The sequence below is a fragment of the Carettochelys insculpta genome, chromosome 12 (genome assembly GCF_033958435.1).
Source record: "Carettochelys insculpta isolate YL-2023 chromosome 12, ASM3395843v1, whole genome shotgun sequence".
In the NCBI taxonomy this organism is placed as follows: Eukaryota; Metazoa; Chordata; order Testudines; family Carettochelyidae; genus Carettochelys; species Carettochelys insculpta.
The window spans coordinates 24,649,800-24,672,241 of NC_134148.1; the positions used below are offsets into that span (position 1 = coordinate 24,649,800).

General features: G+C 46.4%; 1 protein-coding gene across 2 annotated transcripts; it reads left to right on the forward strand.

Moving 5' to 3' along the window:
• Positions 1-9,985: 9,985 nt before the first annotated feature.
• CTXN2 (cortexin 2) lies at positions 9,986-20,640 on the forward strand. 2 transcript variants are annotated; one of them, XM_075007014.1, is made up of 2 exons: positions 9,986-9,998; positions 20,338-20,640. In XM_075007014.1, the coding sequence occupies exon 2, from the start codon at positions 20,392-20,394 to the stop codon at positions 20,638-20,640; it is 249 nt and encodes an 82-aa protein (XP_074863115.1). In that variant the 5' UTR covers positions 9,986-9,998; positions 20,338-20,391. The 2 variants fall into 2 exon arrangements, with proteins under 2 accessions (XP_074863115.1, XP_074863114.1); XM_075007013.1 differs by lacking the exon at positions 9,986-9,998 and adding an exon at positions 18,886-19,010.
• The last annotated feature ends 1,802 nt before the right edge of the window (positions 20,641-22,442 follow it).

The following is a 22,442-nucleotide window of genomic DNA, read 5'->3' on the forward strand; positions in this document are numbered from 1 at the left end:
TCTGGAGATTTTGGAGGAAATGTTGAAACTTTAAGAAATGTCCTAATAAGTTTAGGCTCAGGCTATGGCTATGCTATAGAGATTACAGTAGCGTTGCTATGAAACTGTAGCTATGAAAGTATAAACCCATAGTGTAGACAGGCAACAGTGACAGAAAGGGTTTTTCCATTGCTATAGGAACATGGCCTCCTTGAGCAATGGTAGTTAGCTCAACAGAAGCATTCTATCATCAGCCTAGCGGCTTCTACCTCAGGAGTAAGGTCAGCATTGCTACTGTGCTCAGGTTGTGGATTTTTCATACCCCTGAACATAGTAGCTATGTTGACTTAAATTTTAACTGTACACCAGGCTCATCATAAGCCTAAGAGTACAGCTGAGTGCATCCTGTCCAGGGTGAATAACATTCTACTCAAGATTTACCTACAGTTGCATAATTGTTGGATATTTCTTCTATAACGGTCAGTAATGAGCTAGTAAATGTTGCCTGTAAATTTCTGTCCCTATGTTTCAGAGCTATCACTCCACTGATATTAAAGGGAGTATTTCACACTTTTACATTATTGGACCAACTATGGAAACCTCTGCATACATACGCATTGCATTAGGGATCTAAAAATGTTGAGGAAAACCAAAACCAGTGTACAATGCAAAGTGCCTAAAGGATTCTGCTTCATGAGTCATATGCTCATAACATCTAAGATTCTTGCATATTTCCTATATAGAGGTTTAGAGCCACGTGCACATATTGAGAGAGCTCTCCTGGCTCTACTCCCTTGCTCCCACCATGCCATCATTTACGTCAGTGTATGTCTTTGGCCTGGTCTGTACACAGATTTTGCACTGGTATAACTGTTTCTGTTAAGATGTGAGGTGTGATTTTAGGCTACAGTTACACTACAGAGCTCTGACGAAAGAAGTCACTGTCGGAAGAGATTTCCCAACAAAACTTCTGTCAACAGAGTGTAGCCACACACAAAAGCCAATCGGGAGAGTGCTCTGCTCTGTCAACAGAGCGGCCAGACTGCCCGGCTGCTCTCTCAACAAAACAGGCACATGGAAGCACAATGCACAAGGATGCCCATTGTTCGGGATGCTCTGTCTGTGGAGTGAAGTCCCCCATGCAGAGTATCTACGCAGCTTTTTTGTTGAGATAATCTATCGACAGCAGTGTTATGTTTCATAGCTGAGAGGCAGAATGCTGCTGGCGGAAGTGCCAAGTTTTGTCAACAAAATGCATTTTGTGTGTGGACGTTCCACCAGTTTTGTCTGCAAAACTCAATAGTATAACCATAGCCTAATGCATCAGTGTAGTTAATTCCTTTTCCTGTGCAGGAGTAATGCCATGTTTACACTATAGGCTTTGGTATACTCTAGTTATGCTAGTCTGAGGTAAAAGGGAATATTATACTTTCTCAATCCCACACCTGGAAGAGCAAAACTGCAGAGGGTTGTTTGTTAGCAAAAATCTTGCACAAGCAGCCCAGGGGCAGTATAACAAATACAGAACTGAAATACACCAACATCACTCTGCTTTATACCCACAGCTGTGCTATTGATTGCTTCCAGCTGTCCTCTCTGCCATTCCAGCATTTTTCCAGTTTGGCATCTCCTTTTTTGTTATAAAAGATTTCATCAGGATTTGCCATTTTTCTCTCTCCAGCCACCTTTGGATTTTTCGAGGATTTGTACATAACTATGTCCCAGAATCTTCACTGGCTTTTAGTTCATTGCCTGGTACAAGTTGAGGTATGGAGTTTAATCCATTAAGCTTTAGTGGTTTAAATTCTATCAATTTAGATATGAACTCTTTCTTTGTGTTTTAACACAGCAGCAACATCAGTCAGGACATTTAAACTGAGTGTCATACATATATCAGTTATGGCACAGAGGAACATTCAGGGGTGTACAGTGGAACCCAGGCCAGCCCCCATAAGGTGTGGGGAGGGAGTGTCTGCTTGAGCCCCAACCCTAGCCAGTGGCACCACTCCTGGGTCTAATCCTGCCCTGCCCCCAGCCAGGGCCCTGCCCTCAATTGCTCCTGGCCCCAGCTTCCAACCACAGCTTTGCAGGGAAAAGGGGAACTGGATAGAAGCTGCAATGAGTTAGAGCCTAAGCTGGGTTCTTCTGTTGTTGTAGGTTGGGCGTCAGCGATCAAAATAACAAAAAAAGGCAATTTTTTTTTAAATTCAGTATGTGAATATGAGACAGAACTTAATAAATAATGTCAAAACCATATTTTTTGTATCTCCTGTTTTAAGAATAGCACACGCACAATGATTTGTAATGTGATACATGTTTACTGCAGGACATTCACAAACTTTTAAAATATTCTATTTCCTCACATTTTACATGTATGTGTTTGTACCACTGTCTTCCTGACTTTCACTCCTGAACCCATTTTAACTATGCAGATTTTACTTTGCGTTTAATTTCAGTTTTCTTTCTTAAAAATGTATGTTGCCCTTCACAGCAAGAATGCCACAGGCTACCTCTTCCTATTAAAAATCAAGGCTTTATTAGCAACATGATCAAAACAGATACAGGATCATATCCAACAATACACTGCAAATATTAAAGGGGGAGTTATCCAATGTTTCGAGATCACATACCATCTGCTGTTTAGCTATGAGTTGGGCTCATTGTTGGGCTTCTTGCTGTTCACTGTTTATCGAAAATTGGAAGGTTTTTTTGGTTTGTTTTTTTTTAAACTTTGCAATTATAGCAATGGAAGCCACAAAGAAGTCCTTAAGGAGCTGCATGCGGCTCCCGAGTCACAGGCTGCAGATCTCTGTTGTAGGTCATCCACTCCTGCAAGAGGCAGTACCTAGGCTGACAAAAGAATTCTTCCACTAACCTAATGTTGTCTGTGCTGGGGTGAGGATGGTATTGCTACGTCTTTCAGAGGAGGGGATTTTTTGCATCCCAGGAGACATAGCTATTACAAAGAAAATTCCTAGCATAAGCCAGGCAGCAGGCCTTAGGGTTTTTTAGGGTGGAATGTGCATGGTCAGTTCATGGAGGTCTCGCTGCTTACTGGTTTTAAAAATTATTTACATACATAGGCCCCATTCCAGGAAAAAACTTAAGCATGTGCCAAACTTTCAGAACATGAACAGTCCCAATGCGATCAGTCTGTCGCCTCATATGTGTATAATTACATATGTGGCTAAGGGCTTTGTTGGATAGGGGCCGAGAGGTCTCGAAAATCTTTTCTTTGTTTCACTCTACTTCCAAGTTAGTTTTTCCACGTCTAAAACTTTGCTCCCTTATGTTTCCCAGAAATGGATCATATGTGATCTTGGTGTACAGTGTTCTGAGGGGTCTGGAGGAGAAGAGGGTTGGGGGAGGCAGAGAGAGGAACAGCATGATATAAAATTCCCCATGACAGTCCTAGAGAATGCAGTATGGGAAGGTGGAGGGCAGCCATCTGTGGGGAAGAAACAAGTTCTGAGCCATCTAGAAAAACTAGATGTGCACAAGTCCATGGGTCTGGATTTAATGCCCCCCAGGGTACTGAGGGAATTGGCAGAGGTCATTACTGAACCTTTGGCCATTATCCTTGAAGACTCTTGGAAATCAGGGGAGATACCGGATGACTGGAAGAAGGCAAACGTAGTGCCCATCTTTAAAAAAGGAAAGAAGGACAATCCAGGGAACTATAGACCCATCAGCCTTACCTCAATCCCTGGAAAAATAATGGAGGGAATCCTCAAGGAATACATTTTGAAGCACTTGGAAGAGGGGAAAGTGATCAAAAGTAGCCAACATGGATTCACCAGGGGCAAGTCCTGCCTCACCAATCTGATTAGCTTCTATAACGAGGTAACAAGCTCTGTGGACATGGGGAAGTCAGCAGATGTGACATACCTTGACTTCAGCAAGGCTTTTGATACGGTCTCCCACAACATTCTTGTCCATAAGTTAAAGAAATATGGATTGGATCCTTGGACTATAAGATGGATAGAAAGCTGGCTTGATGGTCGGGCCCAACAGGTAGAGGTCAATGGCTCAGTATCTGGATGGTGGTCTGTTTCAAGCAGAGTGCCGCAAGGCTTGGTTCTGGGGCCAGTGTTATTCAACGTCTTTATTAATGACCTGGATGAGGGACTGGGTTGCACCCTCAGCAAGTTTGCGGATGACACCAAACTAGGGGGAGAGGTAGATACATTGGAGGGTAGAGAGAGAATCCAGAGGGACCTGGATAAATTGGAGGACAGGGCCAAAAGAAATCTGATGCGGTTCAATAAGGAGAAGTGTAGAGTCCTGCACCTGGGGCAGAAGAATCCCAACCATTGTTACAGGCTGGGGACCGACTGGCTCGGCAGCAGTACGATGGAAAGGGACCTAGGGGTTATGGTGGATGTAAGGCTGGATATGAGTAAACAGTGTGCCCTTGTAGCCAAGAAAGCTAACGGCATACTGGGGTGCATTAGGAGGAACATTTCAAGCAGATCTAGAGAAGTAGTTTTTCCTCTTTATTTGGCACTGGTGAGGCCACATCTGGAATATTGTGTCCAGTTTTGGGCCCCCCAGTATAAAAAGGATGTGGATTTGCTGGAGCAGGTTCAGCGGAGGGCAACAAAAATGATGAAGGGTCTGGGACACAGGACCTATGAGGGTAGGCTGAGGGATTTGGGCTTGTTTAGTTTACAGAAGAGAAGACTTAGAGGTGCTTTAATAGCAGCCTTCAACTTCCCGAAGGGGAGCTCTAAAAAGGAGGGTGAGAAACTGTTCTTAGTGGTGTCAGATGGCAGAACAAGGAGTAATGGTCAGAAGTTGAAGAGGGAAAGGTGTAGGTTAGATATTAGGGAAAACTACTTCACCAGGTGGGTGGTGAAGCATTGGAATGCATTGCCTAGAGAGGTGGTGGATTCTCCATCCCTTGAGGTTTTTAAGTCCCGGCTGGACAAGGTCCTGGTTGGGATGACTTAGTAGGGGTTGGTTGTGCTTGAAGCAGGGGGCTGGACTAGATGACCTCCTGAGGTCCCTTCCAGCCCTATGATTCTGTGAAAATGGTGTAATGTTAAAATTTAAACAATAATCATTTCTAGATATAACTAATTTAGTGCTTCAGGTTTGCTGCGTGGATAAAAGTCTTCCTCCATCAACTTGTTCATTCTCTTCTGTTGTCCACTACTTCTCATACATGATGCTACACACGCCTCCTATAGACTTTCTGAAAGCTCTAGGAGGGGAACCCTGGTTCATCAATATCTGATCTTCCCAAACAGGGCTCCCTCCATTAAGCTTATGAACCAACTCTATTTAAATTTCTGGCAATTGTTTAAAAAAGGGGGATTTTTAGAAATCTGTTAAAACATGAAGTTTGAAAGTGTGTTGTAACAGAGCCTGGGGATCTCTCCAAAGAAATTACATTTTCTGTACAATTCTACAGTTTCAATAATACACTATACTGACAGTTTTCAAACTGTGGCTCAGGACCGCAAAGTGGGTCAGGACCCCCTCTGAATGGGGTAGCTAGGGCTGGCTTAGATTTGCCAGGGCCCAGGTTACAAGCCCACTGACTGAAGCTGCCACCCTTTATATTCAGCTTTCGCGTCAGTCTTTGGCCCCCTCACCCAGGGCAGTGGGGCTCAGGTAGGCTAAGGCTTCAGTCTCTCCTCCTGGGCTGTGTCTACACTAGCCAAAAACTTCAAAATGGCCATGTCGAAGTTTACTAATGAAGCGCTGAAAGACATATTCAGCGCCTCATTAGCATGTGGGTGGCCGTGGCACTTCAAAATTGATGCGGCTCACTGCCGCGCAGCTCATCCACACGGGGCTCCTTTTTGAAAGGACGCCGCCTACTTCGAAGTTCCCTTATTCCCATCTGCTCATAGGAATGGCCATGTCAAAGTTTTTGGCTAGTGTAGATGTAGCCCTGGTGTTGTTAAGTAATTTTTGTTCTCAGAAGGGGGTGATGAAGTTTGAGAACGCTTGCAATGAACATTAAATCCCCTGAAAATAAACACTGATAGCATATAGCCAGCTTCCCATTGCCCCTCCCACTCACCCCACTTGCCTTGTACCATCTAATCAACCTAATTTTGCCTGATGAAATTTGCAAAGATCAAAATATTAAATTATTAGATGAGTATAAAATCTCAGTGTGAGCAGTTTGCACCCAGGACTGGGTGGCCTTGTGGCTAGGCCCCCTGGCCAGGGCCCTTTGGGTGGGTCTTCAGCCCCACCTGAGAGCCTCTGGCTAAATGTAGTGCCCTGCATGTTGAATAGTAACTTCTCTCTGTTACTATTCAGAGAGTCTATGGGCTAAGTTTGGGGCATAGCTCCAAGAATCTAGTTTCCCCTTTGCAGGAGAGGGGTTCCCTGGCAGGTGCTCCTCACTCCCCTCAGTGCCTGGGAAAGGGTCCTGGGCTGTGCCCTCTAGCAGCTGACCAGGTGGCAGCTCTGGCTTGGGGCCTGCTGTCTCAGAGCCAGCTCCTGCCTCTTGGCTGGTCAGCCCCAAACTGGGCTGGCTTCCTTCCTTTTATACTCCTCCAGGCCTGACAGTGGTCACAGGTGAACCAGGGTGGGGCTGATTGGGCCAACAGGCCTTGTTTAACCTCTGCCATGCCTGGCCTCCCTCTCACACTCAGTTACTATTCAAGGGCTCCATTTTCAATGCACATGTAATCCTCTTTTGGAAAGCAATCTCGGGTCAAATCAGTGCAAATTCTAAACGAAGCCAATGGGAATTGTACTGCTGTATTCAGAAGAAATTCAGCCTGACGAAAAATGGAAAATGAGGGAGTAATGAAAATTCTACCTGCTCAGGTAGCTTACCCACAGAGTTAATCAGTTTGCCTTCCAAAAACCCACTACTCCCACCCACCGGTAAAATGGTGGTTTAATTTATTTTCATCTTTCATTGTATTGTCATTCTAAAGTGCAACACTGTAGAGTGTACAGGGAATCTTAAAAAACAGCACTACTGCTGACAACCAGCAGCTCTCTCATTCTCAAATGCTGGCTATCCACTTCTCTTCTAGTTTAGCTTCCATGAAAAATAGAAGGCAAACAGACAAAAATGTCGTGTGGGAGGGGAGAAGTATTTAAAATAGAACTGCAAGTGCCAGTTTCAAGAATCAGTTACAGGAGATCAGGCTACGCAAGCCTGTAATAATATAAATTTGAAGAGAATAGTTCCAGTAATTGTAAAGGATTGGCCTCGGCACCCTCTCGTACAGAAAAGCACCTGAGAGAAGGAAAACAGTATGAGGATTTCCTCAAATCATTCCAAGAGGACGCAGAGATAAATGAACTGCACTTCCACATCTAGAACACTGTGGATCTGAAAGGACCTGCAGAAGGCAAGCGCCAACCACATAGAGGCTGTTCACCTCTAGTGGCTCAGGCCTGCCCACCCCTGATTCCTAGCCTGTGCAGCTCCATCCAGTGGAGCCATACACCAGGTCCTTTTCTGGCCCCAGCTTTCTCAAGGCCCACTTAAAGGAAGATTCCACAGCATCAAGTGATTCGACAGAAGAGGTAACAGAGCACAGCAGAACAGCCTGGAGCTGCGTTATCATTCCTTAGTCAATGGTACTGAACTGGTGAGGAGACAATGAGGACCCTGCCAATGCTAGTCTAAACCTACCCACTTTCCATTTTTCTTCTATGCAACCTGAACCCACAGAGAGTCCTTCACAGGGTCCCAGAAAAGGGGAAGGATGCTGCAGATGCAGCAGGAGAGAACCACCCACAGAAGGCCCCATTCACAAGTATATTCTGCAGGCACAATCTAGCCTGTCATGCCCTTTGAAGGGAATTGTTTTTAAAAGGGACCCAGTGTCTTTATATATAATAAAACCCTTCAAAAATTAACTTTATATAATTAACACTTTCAGTAATAAACATTGTTTATGATGCAATCATGAAAAGCCATTGAAGGATAATGATGACACAAGTTTGCAGTGGCAGTAGTAATCATAGTAGCAAGCATTTCAGTTATGAGTGTGTCCAAAAGCTGAGGATCCCATTGTGGTAAGTGTTGTCCAGACACTGAAAAAGAGAGATTAGTATATAAATATATCAAGACACAAAAGGAAAAAAAAACCCTTCCTGTTTTCCAAGAAAAATGATTTTATGCATAACTACCATATTTATTTAAAAATATTTAAAACTCAGTTTTAATTAAAGCATTAAAAAAAGCTTTCAAGATATGCATTTATGCCATGACTTACCCCATCTTTAGCCTTTAACCTTATGCTTTAGCACATACCTGAGATGTACAGCTTGCCAGTAGTAACTTCAAACCTTGTCAACCTTGATACTTATTTGGATGCTAGTCCTGTGCTACTGAAATCAATATGAATTTCCAATGGGGATGCTTAGATACTGGAATGCACAGAAATGGAATGATTAGTTAAAATGTGCCTGAGCAGGTCCTTTAATTTATGTGCCAACTTAAAAACAATTTTCCATCCGATAACCACAAGTTAATACTAACTTCTAATATGGCACGTGGAATCCTTATTTTTTAAATTACTATGTAAATAGATCTACGAAACACATGCACATTGGGTACAAATTTGGTAAATAGGTTTCAGCACTAATGACAGCTCCTGGACTTGTGTGGTATTACTCATTTATTAGTAATCTGCTGGAAGGAGGGATGCTGGCAAGGCAAGAGGTAGATGCAAAAGAAGACTATGCTTCAGCTCACCAATGTGCCACTTTAATGTTAGGAGCTAAATATTGCTCCTTTAAACCAGTTGCTTTCAGGAGAGCAGGATTTGAACCTTTCGTATTTAGCGTGACTGTGACCGTCTCATTAATCATTAGACGGTAGAAAGCCTGTAATCAAAACTAGTAACAAGGCTGCCCACACTGTGATGCCATTCCCTTGGGAGCAGAAGTGCTGGAATAATTTTTATAGCTGGGGTGCTGAGAGCTGTTGAATCAAACTGGAAACCCTGTATATAATGGAAACCTCTTCAAGCCAGGGGGTGCTGCAGCACCCCCACCCTCACCTCACCCCCGACACACTCCTACTTCCAGCACCTGAGCTTGGGAGATCCAGTGTGGATGCAGTTAAGATTTTAGTAATATACTGATTAGATACCCACTGCCCAGAAATTGCTTATGGGTGAGTTCACAGGCCTGAATACTGGACAATAGCTGGCTCTGGCTCTGAACCAGGAGGACTGATACAGCTACACAACACCTTCCCCTTAATAAAAATACTATTTAAACAAACTGCATCTGAGGGAGAAATTATCCGACATACAGAATTCAGATGTCCCACACGGTATGAAAGGACAGAGCCCCTGCACTACATTGCAAAGATGCAATTTAATACCTACGTCAATTTCAAATCCAGCCTCCCCACCTGTCCCCTTTCAGTTGCTCTGCTTGAAAACCAGGCGTGAGAAAACCTTTGTCTGTGACATTGCTGCTTGCAAGGTAAGGACCCCTTTGACACCTTAGCAGAGGCGCTGCGCGGTGCCTCCAGGTACCATGTCAGCAGGACCTGGTGTTTCAGGAGGGAAGGTAGCTGCAGGCTTCCGCGAGCTGAGAGAAAGCGCTGGGCAGCCGCTGTTGCTTCTGCTGCAGCAGCTTCTGGATGGGCGCGCCGCAAAGATTTGGTGATGCCTCTCACGTAGTGTTTTGCAGGAAGTTTCCATATTTCTTCAGTCCAATCGGTATACGGAGGGGGAGGCGAGGGGGAAACGGGGCTGAATCACCCTAAAGGGCGTTTCCCCCCCCCTTACTTTTTTTTTTTTAAATTCAGGATTTGCAACCGCCTCTTGACCCAAGTGTTTCGAGAGGAGTCCCCGCGCCATGCGTCCATCCGTCTGAAGAAACGCCCACAGATGACCCCTGGAGCCTATGGCCGGGGCTCCTGGGGATGTGTGGTTTGGGGGAGCCTCAGTGGTTTGTGACCAGAAGGGAGGATCGGCTCAAGCCTGAGCGCGCAACAGCTCGAGAACCTGCCCAGGGAGCCACTGAACTTCTGCAGGTCACCAACATGGGGAGAGGGGACAAGGAAGAACGGGGTTTGTATTGCTAGGTTTGCATTCCAGTCGGCTGCTTCGTCTCCACCTAGTTACAAAACAAGGCGGGGGGTGGGGGGCACTGCGTACATCATGGCTGGAGAATTGAACTGGTTTTGTCTGTTTCAGTCCTGCAGGATGTATGCGGCTTGCTGTGCTGTTTTGTTATGATTTCCTACCTATTCCGTAGATTTGCTTTAAATAATGTATACCTGCCTGTATTATTGCCAGGTGAGGGATATTCTTCAAGAAAGCCAGTCTCAGGGTAAGACAAAACAGGCAGTTTTTAGTAGAAATTATTTTTTTTTCAGTAGTGCTCCTTGAACTTTGCAGTAAATGATTGTAGACTGAATACTATGTTTTTGCAAACGCACCACTGTCCTGGTGCCAAAGGAAAGTAAAAGCCATAGCTATAACGGCATATCAACAGTTGCCTTGCAGATACTCCCATGTTATGGTTCTGCAGTGATACAGAATCTATTGTGGTTTTCAATTTATTGTTATCACTCTGCTTCTCACTTTTCCAGACACCCATAGCTCAGACTAAAAGGTGCATTATAGAGCACAGATCTACCACCAGATAAGACTCTAGGTATTGTGCATTTAATAGGAGTAAAACCCTGTCTTTACAACACTTTCTATATTTGAGAGGTGGAGGTGGCATTCTCTTGCAGGCTCAGGGAAATGCAGAGTGGAATGGAATTCACTGATGCTTGAAAAAGGTGCAGTACACCCCGTGACTACATACTGCAGGCCACACCTCACCCTACTACACTTTCAAAATGACTGATTACACCCTTCTGATACCCAGAGTGCTGGGTAGCACGGCACTGGGCTTCCTGCGTAATACTCACTTAAATGCCAGGGTTGAGAATGTGACCTGCGGAATGCATGGGGGGGGGGAAGAAGATTTAGAGATGCAGTGTGCATATTAACTAACGTGAGTCTAGCTTGCCAGTCACAGAGCTGTTCTAGTGATATTTTCAGATGTGTCGTCATCTCAGATGGTACAAATAGTTTGGATAAACTTCCAAATTCATGGAAGCTGCAGAGAACTGTTTGAGGTGTACCCATTATTAATCCTCTCCCTCCATTATCTCCTTCAAATTCCTACTACAGCAGCTGTACCACTCTGAAGCGCCCCTCTTCCAGAGCCAGGTTTTTTAAGATATGTAGGTATATAAAGATGCAGAGAAGCACCTAACTGCTTCTGAAAATCCCACTACATGCTTTTCAGCAGGTCATTTAAAGCATCATCCAAATGATGGGTCACTGCACTGCTCCTTCAGCCAGGCAACCTCCATGGCTTCCCAAAATACAACTATCTGAGAACCATGGCTGCAGGAACATCTTTTCATTCTATGTATTACTATTATTATTGTATTATTTTTATTACTGTTATGTGAAACCTGGCATTGGCTGCGTCACCTGAAACTCAAAGTACAATCAGGCACCTAATGGGAGTTTCAAAAGCAGTTAGGTTTTTTAAAAACATGGGTTGTAATATGTAATGTGAATTCCCAGTCAACTCTGGCTCAGTTGTATAAAGATCTGAATCAGAGGGGTAGCCAAGTTCGTCTGTATCTTCAAAAATAACAAGAAGTCCTGTGGCACCCTAGAGACTAACAGATATTTTGGAGCATAAGCTTTCATGGGCAAAGACCCGCTTCATCAGATGCACCAGTGGGTCCAGAGGAGGGTCTAAATATATAGGCTCATGAAAAGGAGGGAATCCCAGTCAAGAGAGCCTTAGTCAACTCTGGCTGTCCTCTTGACTGGGATTCCCTCCTTTTCACGAGCCTATATATTTAGGTCCTTTTTGACAGGAACCCATTGTGACAATTCAGGAAGACCTGGTGACTCAAGGTAATTAAAAAAATGGGCAGGGGGGGAGAAGGGAGACCAGAGATAATTTTGTGCCTGATGTAAGGATATAAAATTGTACACCCTCATGTTTATATATTCATAATAGTTATTTCATAGAACAGGGGAAATACTTTAATAAAATAATAACACTACATTTACTATTGTTAGTCAGAGCTGTGGTGGTAGAAAGACACACATCCCCAAACTGCTCCCCCGAGCTTAAACCCCATAATGAGGGGCTTGGCAAGTCACACTCAGGGGCTACAGGGGGTTAGGAGAGTCACACTGAGGGACTATAACAGCAACAAAGGGTCCTGTGGCACCTTATAGACTAACAAAAGTTTTGAGCATGAGCTTTCGTGAGCACAGACTCACTTCATCAGATGCATCAGATTGAGGGACTAGTTGTCACTCAGGGACTGCAGTGGGCTAGGGGATTCCTACTCATCAGCTGGAGGGCTCTACAAGGGGAGTCACACTGAGGCTAGGAGTCACTCAGGGGCTGAAGGGGGCTAAGGGTGTCTCACTCAAGGGCTAGAGGAGTCACACAGGAGCTGCAGGGGTCTCGAGGGGACTGGGGAATCATACTGCAGGGCTAGGGGGTCACTCATAGGCTGGAGGGAGCTAGGGGTCGCACAGGGACCCCGATGGCTGGAAGCAGCTGGGGTGTGGAACTCCTGCTGGCTGTACCAGTTGCCCAGGTGCAGGGAGAATCCCGACTCCCCACAACTGGAAGCTGGCTGGGGCACAGAGCCCCATCCAGCAGCACCAGCTGTGGGATCCCTTCTGGAGTCTACAATGACCCCATCTCCTGCAGAGGCTGGAAGCCAGGGAGCTTTGCCCTCCATCCCAACCTTGGACTCAGGCCCCCCACCTTACCTGAGCTAGGTGCTGCTCTTCTGGTATGCAGTTCTCTGCCCTGCAGCTGAAATGGTTCTCAATTTAATTGATCAGCTTAACTGCCTGACAGCTGTTAATCCAATTAAGAAATTGAGAACCACTTCAAGAGTGTGAATGGGTTCTTAATAGCCACCTGTGAAGCTGCCCAGCCCAGCTGGTGACCCTTTTGAAATGTAATGGCAACCCATATTTGGGTCCTGACCCATAGGTTGGGAAACCCTGCACTCACGCATCTGATGAAGCACGTTTTTGCCGATGAAAGCTTATGCTCTAAAATATGTTAGTCGATAAGGTGCCACATGACTTCTGGTTGTTTTACAAGGATCTGAGTCCTCCCAACTCCTGGTGAGTCCAGTGGGACTTTAGTATACACAGCATGTCACACGACTGGGCCCTTACACAGTGATCTTTCCAACAAAATCTGACAATAAAGATCCAACATGTCAGACTGCCTACATCTACACTAGAGTGATCTGTTGACAGAAGTTACTGTAGAAGACTTCCAACAAAACGTCAGTTGACACATCACATCCACACACAAAAGTGGATCGAAAAAGCAATCTGCTCTGTTGACAGACAGCAGGCACACAGCCTTGCGGCTTCTTTGACAAAACAGACTCTGGAACTGTGTCAGACGTGCTCACATGGACAGCAAACGCTTTCAGGAGATGCAGCTAGGCGCACCCTTAAAGTGACTTCCTGCCACTCACCTTCCCTGCCCATGCTGAGGCTTGCCTACTTCCCCAAGGAACAACATAGCTGCTGCAAGGCTCACATTCTTTCTGCGATAAGAGTTTGCCTTTTCCAATTAGCCATGGAGCCAGAGCAGTCCTCAGGCTTGCGCTGAACTCACTGCCAGTTGCTCGAGATGCTGATCACCCTTATTGCACCTGTCCTCCACTTCCACTGGAGGGACACACCTGCCACCAGGATCCAGAAGCACATCCTCAGTGCCCCAGAGCCCCACCCATGCCTCCCCTCCAAGGTAACCAGGCAGGTCTCGAGGCACACCACCAGTTCCGACTAGGGGTTCCAGCTGGTCATGGGACAGTGGGACAACCAGCAGTGGCTCCAGAACTTGCGCATGAGGAAGGACACCTTCCTGGATCTCTGCACTTGGCTCACCCCTGTCCTTCACAGACAGGACACCCGGATGCAGCATGCCATCCCCCTGGAGAAGCGGGATGCCAACGTCCTCTGGAAACTCACTTCTCCAGACAGCTACCACTCGGTTGGGGCACCAGTTCAGTATGGGGAGGTCCACCATCAGGGCTGTCCTCATGCAGGTAATTAGCATGCTTTGGCTGCAGATCCTGTACAGGGGGAGGGTGAATGGGGAGGGGTGTTTCCAACTAAGGGGGACCCTCGGGGAGAAGGGTTGGAGATGCAAGAGGTCAGGTTCGGGGGGGAAGCCCTGTCCCCAGGGGACCGTACCTTCCCATGGACCTGCTGCCAGAAGTAGGGGGGCAGCCCTGTAGGGTGGGTTTCACCCAGAGAGCTTGTGGGGGAGGGAGCAGGCAAGCACACTGGGGCCCAGGCACACCCTCCCTCATGTGTTTGGTTGGTCTCCGCCCCATACAGGTAGTGACAGCCATCAACACCATCTTGCTCCAGAGGGTCATCCATATTGCAAACCTGGACGCGGTTGTGGCTGACTTCACCACCCTGGGATATCCCAACTGTTTTGGTGGGATCAACAGGACCCACATCTCCATCTGTGCCTCCGCCCCGTACACAGACTACAAGGGGCACTACTCCATCATGCTGCAGGCTCTGGTCGACCACCAGGGGACAGTTCCTGGATGTGCATGTCAGGTGGTTGGGGTAGGCACAAGATGCTTGCATACTCGCAACTCTGGCCTGTGCTGGAGGATCGAGGCAAGCACCTACATCCCCTGCAGTGAGCTAGCCTTCAGAAACGTGAACATGCCACTCCGCATCATGGGGGACACTCCCTACATCTTCATGCCTTGGCTCCTGAGGCCCTACACTGGCCACCTGGACCCCACCCAGGACCTCTTCAACAACTGACGCCACTGGGCATGGAACTAGGCAGTGTGTGCCTTCTGCTGTGAAGGCACGGTTTAGGTGCCTCCTGAACTGGCTGGACATGGGGGAGCACAGTGTCCCCCAGGTTGTGGCCACCTGCTGTGCCTTCTATAACACTGTGGAGAGGAAGGAGGAGGCCTTCCTCCCATGACACCAGCCATGGCTACAAACAGCTGGGTGTGGCTCTCATATGCCAAGCCCATAGGGATGAGCAGCAGCTGAGGGACAGCTTCTCCCGTAGCCCCAATGACCCTCCCCAGAGCACCCCCAACGGGGGCCTTGGGCCACAGCCCTACCCCCTCCTCATCATGACCCGTCCCTCCACACACTCACCTCTCCTTGACCGCTCCCCAATAATGAGGAATATGGGGGTGGTAAAAAAAATAAAACATTTACCTTTAAAAAAATAAAACCTTTAAAACCAAATAGAAAAACTTGTGCAAAACACCTTTTGTTAATGAAAACTATATGTAAAGTGTAACTTGTAATGTATATGCATTGGGGTCGGGTTTGGGCCAGGGGTGAGGGGCAACTGAACTTGGAGGGAGGCTTGGGATACGGGGTGGCGGGGCCTCAGTCTAGGGAGGAAAGAGGGGTGTGTGACCCCCATGGGAGATCAGGACCCCGAGCAGCCCCAGCCATGGGATACCCTTCTGCTGCAGGTTCAGGATCCCCAACAGGGCTGGGATGGGGCTAAGAGCACAGGGAGGTATGGGGAGGGTTAGGTATGGCAGGGTCAGGCTCAGCTGCAGGAGCAGAGGGTGCTGGCATGGTAGGGTGTGGCCACAGTCAGCAGCCACTGCACCAGGTTCAGGCCTCCTAGGATGATGGCTGGTGAGGCCAGGGGAGGCAGGGGCAGGGGGACAGGGGTGGGGGGAGTGGCGGTGGGAGGTGGACCAACTGGTCCTGCCAGACGCTGGTGATGGCATCTAGGCAGGACAGCAATTGGGCCCAGGCCCACATCCACCACTCCCAGTCCTCCTGCAGCTGTAGCTCCAGGATATCCGTCTGCCTCCTGAGAGCAGACACATAGGCCTGCAGGGAGTTGTCCTCAGTTTGGCTGAGGGTCCGCCCTGGTAGTGGTGGGGTTCTGGCCCTCTCAGGCACTGCTCCTGGGCTGGCTGGCCCTGACGGCATAGTGGGGCTGGCCTGGCCCTTCAATGGTGCAGCTGTAAGATGAGAGGGAGGGATGGTGAGTCCTTCCTGCAACACAGCCCCCAGGGCCCTGCCCCCCACCCACTACAAGTAGCAGTCCCCACCCTTGGGCCATGGGATGGGGATGTCCTGGGAGTGCATGCCTGTTCCCCCTGCACGGCGGGCCCTGCCATATAGGGACACCACAGTACCTCGGGGACTGAGCTGACTACTGTGCCCCCTGCTCCCCTGCCTGATGGGCTAGTGGCCTGTGGGGTTGTCTGGCCACAGAGTAGTCCCTGCATGGGTGGCAGGCAAACTGTGCACGGCCTGCCCGTCCCTGGGGCCCCCACACACACATGCAGCCCACAGTGCTGTCCATGGGGGGAGGTGCTGCCTGTTGCCTGTGCTACACCCACGAGTCAGAGGCGCACTCTTCAGCAATGTGTCTGGGGTTGGGCCAGCACCCATGTGGCTGGCCCTCTCCCAGCTGTGACTGGAGCAGGTGGCCCTCCACCCTGGGGGCCTTGCAGCCCCGTAGGGCTGGCAGTGGCCCAGCACCTATGCTCAGAGGCTGCCTGCTGAGTCCAGGTGGGACATGCTGCCTTGCACATAGTTGCACATGCTGAGACCACAGCTTTGTTTCAAAAGAGCAGTTGCCTTGTAGAGACGCTCATAAAGTTATTTCAAAATAGTGGCTGTTATTTCAAAATAACTTTGTTGTGTAGACACACCCCAAGGCTGGGTCTACATGGTGCGGCTTTCCCGGCAGGTCCATGCTAACGAGCATCCTAAAAATTGAAAAAATTCAGGCATAAGGAGCCGATGACAAAGGGGCTTTTTGCCAGCAGGGGCACATCCATATGGCCTCTTCACTGCCAGCACCTCCATCTGCTGAGACAGAGCTCTCGCACAGCTATGCTAATGAGCCATGGCACCATGCTAATGAGCTGCCCTTTGCAATTTTGAGGCTGCTCATTAGCATGGACCTGCAGGGAAAGCTGTGCCATGTAGACCCAGCCAAAGTGTTCTACTTCAATAGGTGTTAATCATCTTAAAACTGATTACCCCCCCATATATCCCATTGGTACTTGCAATGTTGCAATCTTTCCACTTCTCCAGTCAGCCATAGATTTGTCAGGGTAGGCCGGAAATCAGTTTCTAACAGAAAATGAAGCAGGCAAAAAATTATGAAGTGAAGAAAAATCTCGTTGGCTTTCTTTATTATAATCAAACCAAAAAGGGGACAAAAGTCCAATTTCTGTCCCCTTTGCAGATCACCTGTGATGCTCTGGCACCCTGAGGACCGCTGAACTGTGGTGGTGGTCATGAGGCAGGTGTGGCACCTGAGCGGAAGTGGCTTGCAGCATTATATCCATGGAAGGCCAAAGAAGGCAAAATGCTCCCAGGAGCACAGGAGAACACATGTTCATAAGCGTCACTTGTTACACCTTTAAAAATGGTGGACTGGATGCCCAGTCCAGCCTCATACTCAAGGCATCAGCTTGTGCATATGGGCAGGGCCATGGCCATATTGCCCTGCCCACTTGTCCACACCACTTTGCACCTGTCAGTGCTATTACAAGGGCTAGTGAGCTCTCTCCCCCATACTCAGGGAGTACAAATCCCAGCAGGAGCTACCTCCAGTGTGAGTGCACTAGAAAGGAGGAAGGGTAGTGCACTTAGGAAAGGGCAACCCATAATTTGGCCCTGTGTATTTTGGTCCCTTCTGCATTCCTTGTGCTTTCTTACCCAAACTGCCAGTGAAGTCTGTGGATGTTTTTAATGTGCCTAGAATGAAAGCTTGAGCCCTTTGTGTGCTGCTTATAAATGATGCTTTGAAGGCAGAAGCTGTTTTAAGGATCCTAAATCAGTGTCTTGGGAAATTGCAACATTTTAAAAGGGAAAATAACGGTGAAGAGAGGAGCATAATGAGGGACAGGAAAAAGATTTGTATTCTCCCATCTGCCATTAACCTTTCTGCATACAGTAATAGGTGTGGGGATTTCTAAATTTAGTTTGCTGGAGATGTATACACTGTGTGCCCTTGGGAGCTGGCACATGGCTCATCTTTCCAATCTGAATGTAGTTTTCAACAGTCTGTGGCCCCAGCCAGATTCTAATAATGTTTATGGACTGGTGAGTGACAATCACATAAGGACAGGTATTCAGAAAAGCAAGTATGCAATGACAAGCACACTGGCTTGCATTTAATAGTACTTACACAGACACATGGTCTGTTAGAATTTAAACATTCAGCAGGTCATTTTTGCAGGCATTTTCAAGCATGCATTTGTGTGAAAATGGAGGCCAGACAATAAGCTGCCCAACAACATTGTATAAATATGACATTTTCATTTCGTACATTTGGTTCACTGCAGTTAGAGTTCTGAGGTAAAATCCATAAAATGCATCAGCCTTACTCAGATGAATGCCCATTGAAGTCAATGGGTGTTACTCCAGATTAAGGACTCAGATGCTGACAGTGCTGACTCTCTCGCATAAATTTCCCATTTAGCTCTGCACATGAAGGTCTCAAGAGCTTTGACCTCATGTAGATTGGCAGGATTTTGCCAAATCTGTTAAAATGCCAGTTAGTGCAGCCTTGAAAAATTTCACATACCCCAGCCAATGCTTTTCTATTTTGGGTGGGAGGGATAAGCAAGTAAATTGTCAGTTTTTCATTGTCATGGTCAGGATATTATTTTCAACTGGGGGACAATTTATATCTCCACTACTATGGGCACCCACATGGCCCCACAGTATGCTAACTTAGAAACAACGACTCCTCAGCTCTCATCCCTTATTACCACTCCTTTACTTATGCTACATTGACATCTTTATCATTTGGACCCATGGTAAAGAGACTCTGGAAGAATTCCACAGAGATTTTAACAACCTGCACCCTACCATCAGCCTCAGCCTTGACCATTCCACATAAGGGATCCATGACCTGGACACCACAGTACAAATCACTGATGGCCAGATCAACACCACTCTCTACCAGAAATCCACTGACTGCTACATTTACCTACGTACCTCCAGCTTCCATCCAGCACACACCAGGTGAGCCATCATTTGTAGTCAAGCACTTAGCATCTGCTCTGATCCTACGGACAGAGACCAAAAAGTTCAAGATCTCTACCAAGCATTCATACAACTTAATTACCTACCAGGAGAAGTAAAAAAACAGACTGACAGGGCCAGACAAATACCCATAAACCAACTACATCAAGATAGGCCCAAGAAGGCCTAAAAGAACAACACTTGTCATTACCTAAAGCCCCCAGAGCTCAAATTCCTGCAACACATCATTAAAAATATACAGCCTATTCTAGATCATGATGCTACAGTACGGAAGGCCCTAGGTGATAGGCTTGTTCTCTCCTATAGACAACCTTCTAACCTATGAAAGATTCTCACTAGCAATCACAGGCTACACGACAGTAATATACTAATCCTGGGACTTTTCCTTGCAACAAACCCCGCTGCCAACTTAGTCCACATATTTATTGTAGGGAGACCATCTCTGGATCTAACCACATTAATTACAAGATCAGGGGCTCACTCTCCTGTAGCTCAACCAATGTTCTATATGACATCATGTGCCAGCAATGCCCCTCTACTATGTACATTGGACAAATCCGGCAAAAACTTTGCCAAAGGGTGAATGGACACAGAGCAGACATTAGGAATCTCAATATACATAAGCCTGTCAGTGAGTATTTCAATGGAGTGGGCTATTCTGTTAGTTGTAGTTGTTCTACTACAAAGAGACTTTAAAAGCAGATTACATAAGGAGATTTGTGAACTGGGGTTCGTATTCAAATTTGACACATTAACACTTGGTATAAACAGGGACAGAAATTATCTCATGCATTACAAGGACTGTCTCCCTTCCTCTGATGTTCATAATGATCTCAGGCAAGACATTTAACATCCCTCACTCCCCCTCCTTCAGTTCCAGGTATTTAATTTGTCAGTTTTTATTGCTTTTTTTTTTGTTTTTTGGACCTCTGTGCTATATAATGGAGTCTGGACTGGAAATGCTATAGCTCTGAAGAAGTGGGTCTTTCCCATGAAAGTTCATCACTTAATAAATTATTTTGTTAGTCTTCAAAGTGCTACATGACTGCTGTTTTGTTTTGTTAGAATACAAATTAACATGGCTACCTCTCTGTTACCATTGTTGGCATAAACAACTACCACGAGCTTTTGTTCAGGGCTGCCAATTTCTAGTGACAGTTTTGCCAGGCTGATTGGGTGTACAAAACAGGTACTTTCACTTTTGATACCCATGGAGTTTTTGTTTTCAAAATTTTTGGTAGGCTGGTAGCTCAGAGGTCTGTATCACAGTTGGCCATAATTAAACTGATTCCACTTTTGTGTGCAGGCAAAGAAGGAATACAAGTGAAAGTGCTGAAGACTCGCCAGGATGTGATACCCAATGATGAGCAGTAACTACTGCAGCAACATTTCAGCCAGCATGAGCGTCAACGAAGTGTCTGCCTTCTCACTGACATTAGAACAAAAAACTGGCTTTGCCTTTGTAGGGATTCTGTGTGTTTTCTTGGGACTACTTATTATCAGATGCTTTAAAATCTTACTGGACCCCTATAGTAGCATGCCTTCTTCCACTTGGGAAGATGAAGTCGAGGGGCTGGATAAAGGAACGTTTGAATATGCTCTTGCATGAAAACTCAAAAGAATATCCTGCCTTACTTTTGATGTTGATTTCATTTTTGGAAACCTAGTATGGATACATTTGTACTATTTACTTATGTTTCGAAGAGATGATGGTGGCATCCATTTTGTTACATAAATATTTGTTGCAGACTCATAAAAGCATTTCATGTTTTTTTTATTGTGAGAATTTGTCTTTTGTGGTATTGTGGGTATGAAACTGCTAATGTCAAAGAAAGACTTTAAGAAGATAATTCACTAAACATTCAGTGAGGAGGAATGGTACAGAAATCTCTATGCCACAACATCGGTGGCAAAGAGGGAGGGTGATAGATGGGTGGGAAATATTTTTGGATGATGAACATAATAATAATTCTCAACTCATCCAACACAGTTTCTTTAAGTCCAGTCCATGGAGACCTCACACACAGAAAGTGAACTAGCCCAATGTACCAGTTTAGCCTTCAAGATTAAACCATACAAGCTCAGTGTGCAAGATTAAACAGTACAACAGGATCACTGCATAAAAGGAGAAACTTGAATGTACTTGTTATGTCTTGTTTTCAGTCACTAAGAATGTCTACACTAGAGGGTTTTGTCAGCAAAACAGGGTTTTGCCCACAAAACCCACGGAGTGTCCAGATTTCCAAGGTGTTCTGTCACAAGTAAGCTGACAGAATGCAGCACTTTTGTCAATGGCTGTACCTTGCTCCCCATGAGGAATAACACCTCTGCCAACAGAGATCTGTCGACAGAAAGCTTGTCTGCACATTCCGGGGACTCTGTCGACATGCAGGGCTTCCAGGATACCAGTCAGCCCTGTCTGCTGTGCTGCCAGTTGGCTGTTTTGCTGACAGAGTGGCTGGGCAGTCTGGCTGTGCTCTGTTAACAGAGTGGATCGCTCTTGTGATCCACTTGACACTTTGACCACGATCCGTCGACTGAAGTTTTGCCAGAAGATATCTTCCAACAAAAACTTCTGTTGACAAATCCCTGTAATCTAGACACAGCCTAAAAGAACAGAAGAACCAACACAAGAGCTAATGATTATTGCGGTCACTAATGAAAGTCCAGCCCTCAGACACATGGAGGTGCTGTCACATTAGCTAAATCCGTGTGAGAGGCGCATGCTGCTGCTGCTGCTACTAGATCCAGTGTTTCCACACGGAACAGTCTATAGGCCTGTGCTGAAACAAAAGTTCGCTTCTCCTGCATTAATCAAATTGTTAGATGGTCAAGCAAGAGTTATTGGGGGTGGGATAAATGTAATTAAAGGTAGTTTGGGTGCTGATAGTGCAAAAAGACCACTTTGAATGCAAAGGGGCTAATTAGAGCCAAGAGCTGGCCATATTGCTGGATTTTATTTGGATTGTCACTTTGAGGATTTCTGTGGCAGAAGGGCCTAGTAAGGCAGAAGAGGTAACAGAGGGCAGGTCAGAAATGCAGCTCCAGCTACATTAATTACATAGCTGGAGTCGCCGCACCCTAATTTGGCTTCTGCACTGTCTCTGCTACCGGAGGTCGCTCGCAGTGAACGCTCCGGTTGACTTCCCTTACTAATAATGAGGGTCAGGAGTACAGGTGACAACATGGGTTTCCTGTGAGTTCAATTTATCTTGTCCCTACCAGGTGCACTAAATCAAACTCTGGAAGATTGATCACAACAGCATCAATCTTCCCAGAAGTGTAGACATAGTCAGAGAGAAAATATACAGGCTTAGGAATAATAATACCTCAAGGTCAGCTCTTAGCACAAATATCTGCTGTGTGAGAGACTCAGTACTTGACGGTAATTCAATTCCACTTTTCAGAAAC